This window comes from Chiloscyllium punctatum, chromosome 11 (assembly GCF_047496795.1).
Source record: "Chiloscyllium punctatum isolate Juve2018m chromosome 11, sChiPun1.3, whole genome shotgun sequence".
NCBI classification, from domain to species: Eukaryota; Metazoa; Chordata; class Chondrichthyes; order Orectolobiformes; family Hemiscylliidae; genus Chiloscyllium; species Chiloscyllium punctatum.
Window position 1 is genome coordinate 77,598,860 of NC_092749.1, and position 12,888 is coordinate 77,611,747.

Genomic DNA, 12,888 nt, shown 5'->3' on the forward strand with positions numbered 1-12,888 from the left:
TTGAATACACTCAAATGACTTGGCTGAGAGACTGTGGCAATAAGTTCCACGGATTACCCACCTGTTGGCTGAAGAAATTCCTCCTCACCTGAACAAAGAGACCTTAAGGTGCAGTTCACAGTTACCTGAAGCGTGAATCACAGGTAGATAGGGTAGTTAAGGTGGCATTTAATATGCTTGCCATTATTGGTCAGTGCAATTGAGTATAGGAGTTGGGTAGTCATGTTGCAGCCATACTGGACATTGGTTAAGTCACTTTTGAAATACTGCATTCAATTCTGGTCTCTCTGCTGTAGGAAGGATGTTGTGAAACTTGAAAGGGTTCAGAAAAGATTTACAAGGGTGTTGCCAAGGTTGGAGGGTTTGAGTTATTCCAAGTGGTTTTATTAGGCTGGGGCTATTTTCTCTGGAGTGGAGTTTGAGGGATAACCTTATAGAGGTTCAAAATCATGAAGGGTCTATTTCCATGCTATACAAGTCCATGATTCTATGAGCAGCATAGATAGGGTGAATACCCAAGGTCTTTTTCCAAGAGGTTGAAAGAAAACCAGATGGCACAGGTTCAATGAGAGAGACGAAAGACTTAAACAGGACCCAAAGGGCAACTTTTTCACGTGTTGTATGGAATGACCTACCAGAGGAAGTGGTGGAGGCTGGGACAATTACAACACTTAAAAAGCATCTAGGTGGGTACATGAATAAGAAGGGTTTAGAAGGCCATATGCTGGCAAAATGGGATTTGATTAATTTAAAGTATCTGGTCCACAGTTATAGAGGGGGATTTTAAATTTCCAAACATAGACTGGGACTGACATATTGTTAAGGGTTTAGATGGAAAGGAATTTGTTAAGTGTGTACAATGAAATGTTTTGATTCATCTTGCAAACGTTTTGTCCCCTGTCTAGGTGACATCCTCAGTGCTTGGGAGCCTCCTGTGAAGCGCTTCTGTGCAGTTTCCTCCGGCATTTATAGTGGCCTGTCTCTGCCGCTTCCGGTTGTCAGTTCCAGCTGTCCACTGTAGTGGCCGGTATATTGGGTCCGGGTCGATGTGTTTGTTGATAGAGTCTGTGGATGAGTGCCATGGCATCTCCCCCTCCAGTCAACTTTTGAAAATTCTTGCCGAATACCGTTAAACTTCAACATTTAGATCCAGTCTAACCTTTTCCATCACTATTTTAAAATTAATAGAATTATGGTTGCTGGCCGCAAAGTGCTCCTCCAGACACTTGCCTTTCCTTATTTCTCAACAGTAGGTCAAGGTTTGCATCTTATCTAGTAGGTACATCCACATACTGAATCAAAACAAAGTTTGGGAGAAGATTTGTAGCTCGGGTGCTCGTTGTTGTGGTTCTGTTCTGCCATGGCACTCATCCACAGACTCTATCAACAAACACACCGACCCGGACCCAAAATACCCGCCACTACAGCGGACAGCTGGAACTAACAACTGGAAGCGGCAGAGACAGGCCACTATAAATACCGGAGGAAACAGCACAGAAGCGCTTCACAGGAGGCTCCCAAGCACTGAGGATGTCACCTAGACAGGGGACGAAACGTCTGCAAGACAAATCCCCAGCTCGGCGAACAGAACCACAACAACGAGCACCCGAGCTACAAATCGAAGGTAGAAGTCAGAAGGTAGTGGTGGATGGTTGCCTTTCAGTCTGGCACCAGTGGTGTGCACAAGGATTGTCTTCTACTTTTCATCATTTACATAAATTATTTGGATGTGAACATAAAAGGTATAGTTAGTAAGTTTGCAGATGACACCAAAATTGGAAGTATAGTAAACAACATAGAAGATTACCTCAGAGTACAATGGGATCTTGATCAGATGGTCCATTTGGCTGAGGAGTGACAGAAGGAGCTTAATTTAGATAAATGTGAGGTGCTGCATTCTGGAAAAGCAAATCGGAGCAGGACTTATACACTTTAATGGTAAGGTCCTAGGGGGTATTGCTGAACCCTGGAGTGCAGGTTTATTGTTCCTTGAAAGTAGAGTTGCAGGTAGATAGGATATTGAGGAAGGTGTTTGTTATTAGATTAGATTCCCTACAGTGTGGAAATAGGCCCTTTGACCTAACCAGTCCACACCGACCCTCCGAAGAGTAACCCACCCAGACCCAATTCCCTCTGATGAATGCACCCAACACTATGACTCCACGCAAACAGTCGCCCAAGGTCGGAATTGAAACTGGGACCCTGGTGCTGTGAGGCTAACCACTGAGCCACCGTGCTGTCCCGTGCTTTCCTTTTTTGGGCAGAGCATTGAGTATAGGAGTTGGGAGGTCATGTTCTGGTCATACAGGACTTTGGTGAGGCCACTTTTGGAATATTGCATGCAATTTTGGCCTCCTTCATATCAGAAGGGTGTTGTGAAACTTGAACAGGTTCAAAAGAGATTTACAAGGATATTGCCAGGGTTGGAGCCTATCACGAGAGGCTGAATAGGCGAGGGCTGTTTTCCCTGGAGCTGAGGGGTGACCTTTATAGAGGTTTATAAAATCATAAGGAGTATGAATAGGATAAATAGACAAGGTCTTTTTCCTGGGGTGGAGAAGTCCAGAACTAGAGGGCATAGGTTTAGGGTGAGAGAAGAAAGATATAAAAGGGACCTAAGGGGCAACGTTTTCATGCAGAGGGTGGTGCGTGTATGGAATGAGCTCCCAGAGGAAGTGGTGGAGGCTGGTGACAATTATAGCATTTAAAAGGCATTTGGATAGGCATATAAATAGGAAGAGTTTAGAGGGATATGGGCCAAGTGCTGGCAAATGGGACTAGATTAGGTTAGGATATTTGATCGGTATAATCAAAAGTCTGTTTCCATGCTGTACATCTCTATGCTGAGGTCATTGTATTATTAGTAGTTAAGTCTTTTGTTTAAGATCCAAACCCAATGTTTAGATTCGGTTATTCAGAGTCTGGGATTGGATTTTCAAAACTTCTGTTAATGGGCCCCTTGGATTCTATTTTGATGGTCTTTTAAGGTTTTAATTTCACAGTGTTGTAAATGGAGGTGGGAAAGCTGATTTGATTAAGCTGACTGATCCATACTACAACAATGGCAAGTAACATTGCCTGACACTTGTGTGGTGCAAATGACCATCTCCAACAAGAGGGTGGACAATGAATGTAGTTTTCCTAGGATGATGACGTCAGCTTGTACGATGGGGCATAAGTACAAATTGAGGGGTGAAAGATTTAAGACAGATGTCAGAGGCAGGTTCTTTATGCAGAGAGTGGTGAGGGGGTGGAATGTCCTATCTGCTAATGTAGTCAACTCAGCCACATTAGGGAGATTTAAACAATCCTTAGATAAGCACATGGATGATTTTGGGATAGTGTAGGGAGACGAGCTGAGAATAGTTCACAGGTTGGCGCAACATCGAGGGCCGAAGGGCCTGTTCTGCACTATATTGTCCTATGTTCCATGTTCTAAGAGACAATCTAACTATCACTGCTTGACATTTAATAGTATCACCATCACTGAACACCCCTGCCTCCCTCCCTATTCCCCACTGTCAACATCTTGGGGGTTACCATTGAACAGAAACTGAATTGGAGTAGTCATAAACAGCCCCAAGAAGGAAGGAAATTGTGCTTGGAGGCAGAGGATGTGGAAGAGACCCTAAATGTGTACTCTACTTCTGTGTTCACCCATGAGAAGGATTTGGAGATTTGTGTGGCACATGGTAGGGCATTTTGAGATCAAGAAAGAAGTGGGTTGGATCTCTTGAAAAGCCTTAAGGTGAATATGACCCCCCCCCTTTCCCCCCCCCCCCCCCCCCACCCCCCCAGGTATCTATCCCTGATTATTGGAGAGGCAAGAGAGAAAATTGAGGCCTTACCCAAGATCTTTGTATTGTCATTGGCCACTGGAGAGGGACAGGAGAACCAGTGAGTAGCTAATGGTGTTTCTGTGATCGGGAAGGAAAATGGGGATAATGCAGGAACCATAGACCAGTGAGTCTCACATTGTTGGCTGGGAAGGTATTGGAGAGAATTCTTTAGGATAGGATTTATTTGCATTTGGAAAAGCATGGCCTAATTGGGGTCACTAAGCATGTACAGGGTATGTCATATCTTACTAACTTGATGGAATTTTTTGAGGAGTTGACAAAGGTGATCAATAAGGGTAAAGCACTAGATGTTGTCTGCATGGATTTTGCTATGGCTTTTGACAAGGTCCCTCATGGTAGGTGCATCCAGAAGGTTAAGCTGCATGGGATCCACAGTGACCTGGCCACATAGATTCAGAATTGGCTTGCCCATAGAGGGCAGAAGATAGAGGTAGAGAGTGTTTTTCAGGCTGAAGACCCATGACAAGTTGTGCTCTGCAGGGATCTGTACTAGGAGCTCTGCTGTTTGTGATGTGTATAAATGATTTGGATGAAAATGTAGATGACTGGGTTAGTACATTTGCAGACAGTACAAAAATCAGTGGAATTATGGATAGCCTAGATTGTCTAGGGATGCAGTGGGATAAAAATCAGTTGCAAATATGGGTGGAGAAATGCCAAATGGAGTTTAGTCTGGGTAAGTGTAAGATGCTACACTTTGAGAAATTAAATGTTAAGGAAAAGTATATGGTAAATGGCAAGACCCTGAACATCATTGATGTACAGGGGGATCTTGGGTTCAAGTCCATAGCTCCCTGAAAGTGGCCATGCAAGTGAGTAGGGTGGTGAAGAAAGCATCTCGCATGTTTGTCATTATTGGTTGGGGAATTGAGTAGAAGTGTTAGGATATCATGTTGCAGTTTTATAAGACTGATTTTGCCACACTTTGCGTATTGTGTTCAATTCTGGTTGCCAAATTGCAGGAATGATGTGGAGACTTGAGAGGGTGGAGAAGATGTTTACCAGGATGCTGCCTGGATTAGAGGGTGTGAGCTATTAGGAAAGGCTAGAAAAATGCATGTTGTTTCCTTTGCAATGGCAGCGGTTGAGGGGAACTTGATAGAAGTCTATAATATTGCGATGCACACATAGGATTACCAGTCAGAATCTTTTTCTGAGGATTGAAATGCCTAATACTAGGGGGTATGCATTTAAGACGGGTAAGTTCAAAGGAGGAGTGAGGTGCATGTTTTGTAAGCAGCATGTGGTTAGGAATCTGAAAATTGCTACCAGAGGTGGTGGTTGGCACAGATAAGTTAGGGGCATTTAAGGGACTTTTAAATAGGCACATGAATATGCAAGGAATGGAGGGATATGAACCAAGGGCAGGCAGAAGATATTAATTTAATTTTCCCTCCTGTTCGATACAATATTGTGGGCCTAAAGGCCTGATCCGTGTTGTACAGTTCAATTTTCTACAAGAGCAGGTCAGACGTTAGGAATCCTGAAGCAAGCAACTCCCTTCCTGACTCCCAAAGCCTGTCTGCCATTTACAAGTCAGGACTGTAATGGAATACTTCCAACTGAAGAAGCTTGACACCATTAGGACAAGACAGTCCATTTATTTGGCAGTACATCCTCAAATATCCACTCCTTTCATCACTGATTCTGTAGCAGCAGTGTGTACTATTTATAAGGTGTGCTGTAGAAACTCACCAAGGCTTATTAAACCGCAGCTTCAAAGCCCATGACCACTTCCACCTGACTGAGGGACTAAATTGGGCAGAGAGACTTAGGTGTAAATGTGCATAAGTCAGGACGGAGAGAGAGTAATTCATAAAGCCTACAATATTCAGGGCTTTATCATCCAGACCCCACCGTGTCTCTGTAACCCTGTAATCCCTGGACAATATGGACAATGTGGCATGACCAATCCATGTATCCTGCTCATCTTTGGACTGTGGGAGGAAACCAGACCATCTGGAGGAAACCCAAGCAGACATGGGGAAAATGTACAAACTCCACAGATAGTCGACTGAGGGTGGAATCAAACCTAGATCCCTGGTGCTATGAGATAGCAGTGCTAATCACTGAGGCACCATGCCACCCTACATTTTGCATCTTTATATATGTCAATTAGATCTTCTCTTGTAATAAAAGCAAATTGAGCTTTGTCAAAGGGTCAGTTAAACTCAAAACGTCAGCTGTTTTCTCTCCTTACAGATGCTGCCAGACCTGCTGAGATTTTCCAGCATTTTCTCTTTTGGTTTCAGATCTTCTCTCATTCTTAACTTGAGGGTGTAGCTTCATTTATGAACTTAGTTGGAAAAATTGGGGCTGTCCATTTTTGATGAGCAGATTAAGAGGATACTCCTACGTATAATACATGTTGAGAGTTTGAAATGCACTGCCAGGAAATGTGGTGGAGGTTCAAATGGACATGAGTTTTGTTTTATTTAAATAATACATTGGGTCAAGGCAAGAAGGCATTGAGTCATAACACTCATTGAGAGACCCATTGTAGACCTGATGGAATGCCTGGCCCCCCACTTCTGCAACTTAGCAATTATGTGAATTTTTTTAATATGTGGAATTCATAAATTCATATGTGGAATTTTCCTGGCTCGGCCACAATTTATTGGCCATCCCTAATTGCCCCATGAGAAGGTGTTGGTAAGCTGCTTTTTTGAAATGCTTCAGTTCATTTGGTGTAGGTACACTACAAACAGTGTTGACAAACTGGACTACATGACCTGTTACAAACATAGAATATATAGCATTGAATGTTTTAATTGAATGAGTAGAGTCTATTATAGGATGGACATAGAATGAATGAAGAAAAGCACTATCTAAAGTTGTCAGTATGTAACAGAATAAAAAGTTGCCATCATCAAGTGAGAGATGACAAAGTATATTGATGTAAGTTTTCAAAAATGAGTTTGTTATAGGAAAAATGGATGTGGATTAGTGGGCCTGGAAGAGCACAGCAGTTCAGGCAGTATCCCAGGAACAGTAAAATCGACGTTTCGGGCAAAAGCCCTTCATCAGAAATAAAGGCAGAGAGCCTGAAGGGTGAAGAGATAAGCTAGAGGAGGGTGGGGGTGGGGAGAAAGTAGCATAGAGTACAATAGGTGAGTGGGGGAGGGGATGAAGGTGATAGGTCTGGGAGGAGGGTGGAGTGGATAGGTGGAAAAGAAGATAGGCAGGTAGGACAAGTCATGGGGACAGTGCTGAGTTGGAAGTTTGGGACTAGGGTGAGGTGGGGGAAGGGGAAATGAGGAAACTGTTGAAGTTCACAGTTTGGGGTTGAAGTGTTCGGATGCGGAAGATGAGGCATTCTTCCTCTAGGCGTCTGGTGGTGAGGGAGCGGTGGTGAAGGAGGCCCAGGACCTCTATGTCCTCGGCAGAGTGGGAGGGGGAGTTGAAATGTTGGGCCACAGGGTGGTGTGGTTGATTGGTGCGGGTGTCCCGGAGATGTTCCCTAATGCACTCTGCTAGGAGGCGTCCAGTCTCCCCAATGTAGAGACCGCATCGGGAGCAACGAATACAATAAATGATATTAGTGGATGTGTAGGTAAAACTTTGGATGTGGAAGGCTCCTTTAGGGCCTTGGATGGAGGTGAGGGAGGAGATGTGGGCGCAGGTTTTGCAGTTCCTGCTGTGGCAGGGGAAGGTGCCAGGATGGGAGGGTGGGTTGTAGAGGGGTGTGGACCTGACCAGGTAGTCAGGAGGGAACAGTCTTTGCGGAAGGCGGAAAGGGGTGGGGAGGGAAATATATCCCTGGTGGTGGGGTCTTTTAGGAGGTGGCGGAAATGTCGGCGGATGATTTGGTTTATGCAAAAGTTGGTAGGGGGGAAGGTGAGCACCAGGGGCGTTCTGTCCTTATTACGGTTGGAGGGGTGGGGTCTGAGGACGGTGGTGCGGGATGAAATGGAGGGCTTGGAGGCCCTGCTCATGTCGGGTGGAGGTGTAGAGGGATTCGATATCCATGGTGAAGATGAGGACGCCAATTGAGGACACCTCTTCCTACCGCCCCCTCGACCATGACCCCACCCCCATCACCAAACCATCATCTCCCAGACCATATGGAATCTCGTCACCTCAGGAGATCTCCCACCCACAGCTTCCAACCTCATAGTCCGGGAACCCCTCACTGCCCCGTTCTACCTCCTTCCTAAGATCCACAAACCTGACCACCCTGGCCGACCCATTCTCTCAGCATGCTCCTGCCCCACTGAACTCATTTCTACCTACCTCGGCACTGTCCTATCCCCCCCCTAGTCTAGGAACTCCCCCCATACATTCGAGACACCACCCACGCCCTCCACCTCCTCCAAAACCTCTGTTTCCCCAGCCCCCAATGCCTCATCTTCACCATGGATATCCAATCCCTGTGGAACTCCATCCGCCATGAACAGGGCCTCCAAGCCCTCCGTTTTTTCCTCTCCCGACGTCCCCAACAGTACCCTTCCACCGACACTCTCATTCGTTTGGCCGAACTGGCCCTCACTCTTAACAATTTCTCCTTCGAATCCTCCCACTTCCTCCAGACCAAAGGGGTAGCCATGGGCACCCGTATGGGCCCCAGCTATGCCTGTCTAATTGTTGGCTACGTAGAACAGTTGATCTTCCGTAACTACACCAGCACCACTCCCCACCTCTTCCTCCGCTACATTGATGACTGCATTGGTGCCACCTCGTGCTCCCGCGAGGAGGTTTAGCAATTCATCAACTTCACCAACACATTCCACCCTGACTTTAAATTTACCTGGACCATCTCTGACACCTCCCTCCCCTTCCTGGACCTCTCCATCTCCATTAATGATGACCGACTTGACACTGACATATTTTACAAACTCACCGACTCCCACAGCAACCTGGAATACACCTCTTCCCACCCTACCTCTTGCAAAAATGCCATCCTGTATTCCCAATTCCTCCGCCTCCGCCGTATCTGCTCCCAGGTGGACCAGTTCCACCACAGAACACACCAGATGGCGTCCTTCTTTAGAGACCGCAATTTCCCTTCCCATGTGGTTAAAGATGCTCTCCAATGCATCTCGTCCACATCCTGCACCTCTGCCCTCAGACCCCATCCCTCCAACCGTAACAAGGACAGAACGCCCCTGGTGCTCACCTTCCACCCTACCAACCTTTGCATAAACCAAATCATCCACCGACATTTCTGCCACCTCCAAAAAGACCCCACCACCAGGGATATATTTCCCTCCCCACCCCTTTCCGCCTTTCGCAAAGACCATTCCCTCTGTGACTACCTGGTCAGGTCTACACCCCTCTACAACCCACCCTCCCATCCTGGCACCTTCCACTGCCACCACAGGAACTGCAAAACCTGCGCCCACACCTCCTCCCTCACCTCCATCCAAGGCCCTAAAGGAGCCTTCCACATCCATTAAAGTTTTACCTGCACATCCACTAATATCATTTATTGTATTCGTTGCTCCCGATGCGGTCTCTTCTACGTTGGGGGGATTGGACGCCTCCTAGCAGAGTGCTTTAGGGAACATCTCCGGGACACCCGCACCAATCAACCACTCCACCCTGTGACCCAACATTTCAACTCCCCCTCCCACTCTGCCGAGGACATGGAGGTCCTGGGCCTCCTTCACCGCCACTCCCTCACCACCAGACGCCTGGAGGAAGAACGCCTCATCTTCCACCTCGGAACACTCCAACCCCAGGGCATCAATGTGAACTTCAACAGTTTCCTCATTTCCCCTTCCCCCACCTCACCCTAGTTCCAAACTTCCAGCTCCGTACTGTCTCCATGACTTGTCCTACTTTTCCACCTATCCACCCCACCCTCCTCCCTGACCTATCACCTTCATCTCCTCTCCCACTCACCTATTGTGCTCTATGCTACTTTCTCCCCACCCCCACCCTCCTCTAGCTTATCTCTTCACCCTTCAGGCTCTCTGCCTTTATTCCTGATGAAGGGCTTTTGCCCGAAACGTCAATTTTACTGTTCCTGGGATACTGCCTGAACTGCTGTGCTCTTCCAGCACCACTAATCCAGAATCTGGTTTCCAGCATCTGCAGTCATTGTTTTTACCTTTTACATAGGAAAAATGGTGATTGTCTTGCTGACTAGTGGAAATTATGTTGAGAAGCATGAATTTAAGATAATCTCAAAAATAGTTAAGTGCATGTTGGAAAAAGAAGTGATTAATAGTAATTATAGTGCATATTTCCCAGTTGCATGCTACAACTTTAGTAATATGTGTTTGTTATTTCAGCATGTGCTGAACTTATTAACAATACTTTTTGGGTAGCTTTTTTTTAAAAAGATCTATACCTTTTTTTAAAAATATTTTTCACATCTTATTGAACCCTTTAGACAGCCCAGCCTGACCCTATTGAAATCCAACGACAGCATGAAATTCAGAGGAGGGCAGTGGCCAGGAGGCGAGCTAAAGCACAGCAGCGAACTGGAACCCCACACCCTGTGGAAGGAAGAATACATACAGAAGTACAGACCGGTATGATTAGTAGGGGTCTGTGTTCAAAATAACACTAAGTGCTCACTCTTCCAAGTTTGCTACTTTAGGAATTTGGAAAGCATTATTAGGAAGTCACATTTCCAAGTGTTTTAATGGGGTTCTAGAGCTCATTTTGAAGTTTGGTTGTAATCCAGCAATACTTTGATTAAATATGCATTGATGTCATTATGGTTCTGTTCGCCGAGCTGGGAATGTGTCTTGCAAACGTTTCGTCCCCTGTCTAGGTGACATCCTCAGTGCTTGGGAGCCTCCTGTGAAGAGCTTCTGTGCTGTTTTCTCTGGCATTTATAGTGGCCTGTCTCTGCTGCTTCCGGTTGTCAGTTCGAGCTGTCCGCTGTAGTGGCCAATATACCGGCCACTACAGCGGACAGCTCGAACTGACAACCGGAAGCGGCAGATTCAAACCACTACAAATGCCGGAGGAAAGCTCACAGAAGCGCTTCACAGGAGGCTCCCAAGCACTGAGGATGTCACCTAGACAGGGGACGAAACGTTTGCAAGACAAATTCCCAGCTCGGCGAACAGAACCACAACAATGAGCACCCGAGCTACAAATCTTCTCCCAAACTTTGAATGCATTGATGTCACTTGCAGCCAACTGTAATGTTGCCTATATACACTGTCAGACCTCTCCGATTAATAATTATGTAACTGCTACCTCACAAGAAAAGAAATTGGTAAGAAGAACCTGATATAGGATGTGTCTTTTATGAATGCCAAGTTTGAATTAATATTAGCACTAAAGTTCCAAGCTAATCCTAATTTCTGTATTGATCAGAATTGTATCTGGAAGAACTCAGTGATCGCATAGAAGAAGTTGATGTTGATACTCAAACAGATGCATTTTTGGATAAACCACAAACACCCCTCTTTATCCCTGGAAAAACGGGCAAGGATGTTGCTACGCAGATTGAAGAAGGAGAAGTATGTTACACATAGCATGTAGAGGATATATTTAGAGAGATTGTTATAAATAAAATTGATAAAGTAGTCTAGATCATGACCTTTTAAAAGGCATTTTCATAGTGATAAATGCTCTAGTTAATGTTTTTAGATCTAGCACGGTGTTTACTCGTTCATGGAATATGGGTGTTGCTGGTTGGCCAGCATTTGTTACCCAACCCTAATTGCGGTTAAGATTCAACCCATTGTGTGCATATGGAGTCACACATAGACCCAGATCTGGTAGGGATGGCAGGTTTTCTTCCTTAAAGTTCATTATTGTACCAGATGGATTTTTATAATTGGCAATGGTTGCAATTGTATTTGGGCTAGCTTTATATTCCAGAAGTTTTTTTTTAATTGAATTCAAATCCCATCATCTGTCATGGTGTGATTCAAGCCCCAGACCCCACCTCCCTATGTTGGCACAGGGCAAATTAAAATCTGAAAATATCCTCCAGGAAAAGGTAATCAAAGTACAGGCAAATTCCATATAGAGTCACAGAATTATACAACACAGAAATATACCCTTCAATTCAACTCATCCTCACCAACCAACTATCCGCAGCAACTGATCTAATCTCGTTTGCTAGCATTTGGCCCATATCTCTCTCAATTCTTCCTATTCATGTATTTATCGAGATGCGGCACAGTGGTTCAGTGATTAGCACTGCTACTTCACAGTGCCAGGCACCCAGGTTCGATCCCAGTCTTGGACGACTGCGCAAACTCCACACAAACATTCAGTGTGGGTTTCCTCCTGGTGGTCGGTTTCCTCCCACAATCCAAAGATGTGTAGTTTAAGTGCATTGGCCATGCTAAGTTGCCCATAGTGTTCAAGGATGTGTAGGTTAGGTGCATTAGTCAAGAGTAAATGTAGAATAATAGGGTAGGGGAATATGTCTGGGTGGGTTACTCTTCGGAGGATTAATGTGGACTTGTTGGGCCAAATAGCCTGTTTCCACAGTGTAGGGGTTCTATTAAGCCTTTTAAATGTTGTATTTGTACCTACCTCCACCATCCTCTAAAAGCTCATTCCATGCATGCATCCTCTGCAAGAAAAAATTGCCCCTCAGGTTCCTTTTAAATCTTTGCCCTCTACCTAAAACCTATGCCCTCTTGTTTTGAACTCCCATAGTCTCAGGAAAATGATCTTGGCTATTCACCCCAACCATGCATCCTATGATTTTATAAACCTCTATAAGGTCACCCCTTGGCCTCTGATACTCCAAGGAACAAAGTCCCAGCATATTCAGCCTCTCCCTGTAGCTCATACACTACAATCTCAGCAAAATCCTTAAATCTTTTCTGACCCTTTTCAAGTTTAACAACATCTTTCCTATAGCAGGGAGATCAGAATTGAATGCAGTAGCCTAAAAGTGGCCTCACAAATGTCCTGTACAGCTGCAATATGATTAGATTCTCTACAGTGTGACCTTCTGAAGAGTAACCCACCCAGACCCATTTCCCTCCGACTAATGCACCTCACACAAGAGCAATTTAGCACGGCCAATTCATCTAACCTACACATCTTTGGATGTCCCAACTCCTATTCTCAATGTTCTGACCAATGAAGGCAAGTGTGC

At 45.3% G+C, this 12,888-nt stretch overlaps 1 protein-coding gene and 1 long non-coding RNA gene across 2 annotated transcripts in view; one reads left to right on the forward strand and one right to left on the reverse strand.

Moving 5' to 3' along the window:
- Nucleotides 1-12,888, forward strand: part of rsph3 (radial spoke head 3) — an 82,120-nt gene that overhangs the window by 26,840 nt on the left and 42,392 nt on the right. Inside the window, exons 3-4 of the mRNA XM_072581083.1 lie at nt 10,198-10,339; nt 11,139-11,284. Coding sequence (XP_072437184.1) covers nt 10,198-10,339; nt 11,139-11,284 — 288 coding nt within the window. The remainder of the gene's footprint in view (nt 1-10,197; nt 10,340-11,138; nt 11,285-12,888) is intronic.
- Nucleotides 1-12,888, reverse strand: part of LOC140483119 (uncharacterized) — a 62,273-nt gene that overhangs the window by 19,485 nt on the left and 29,900 nt on the right. The window lies entirely within an intron of this gene.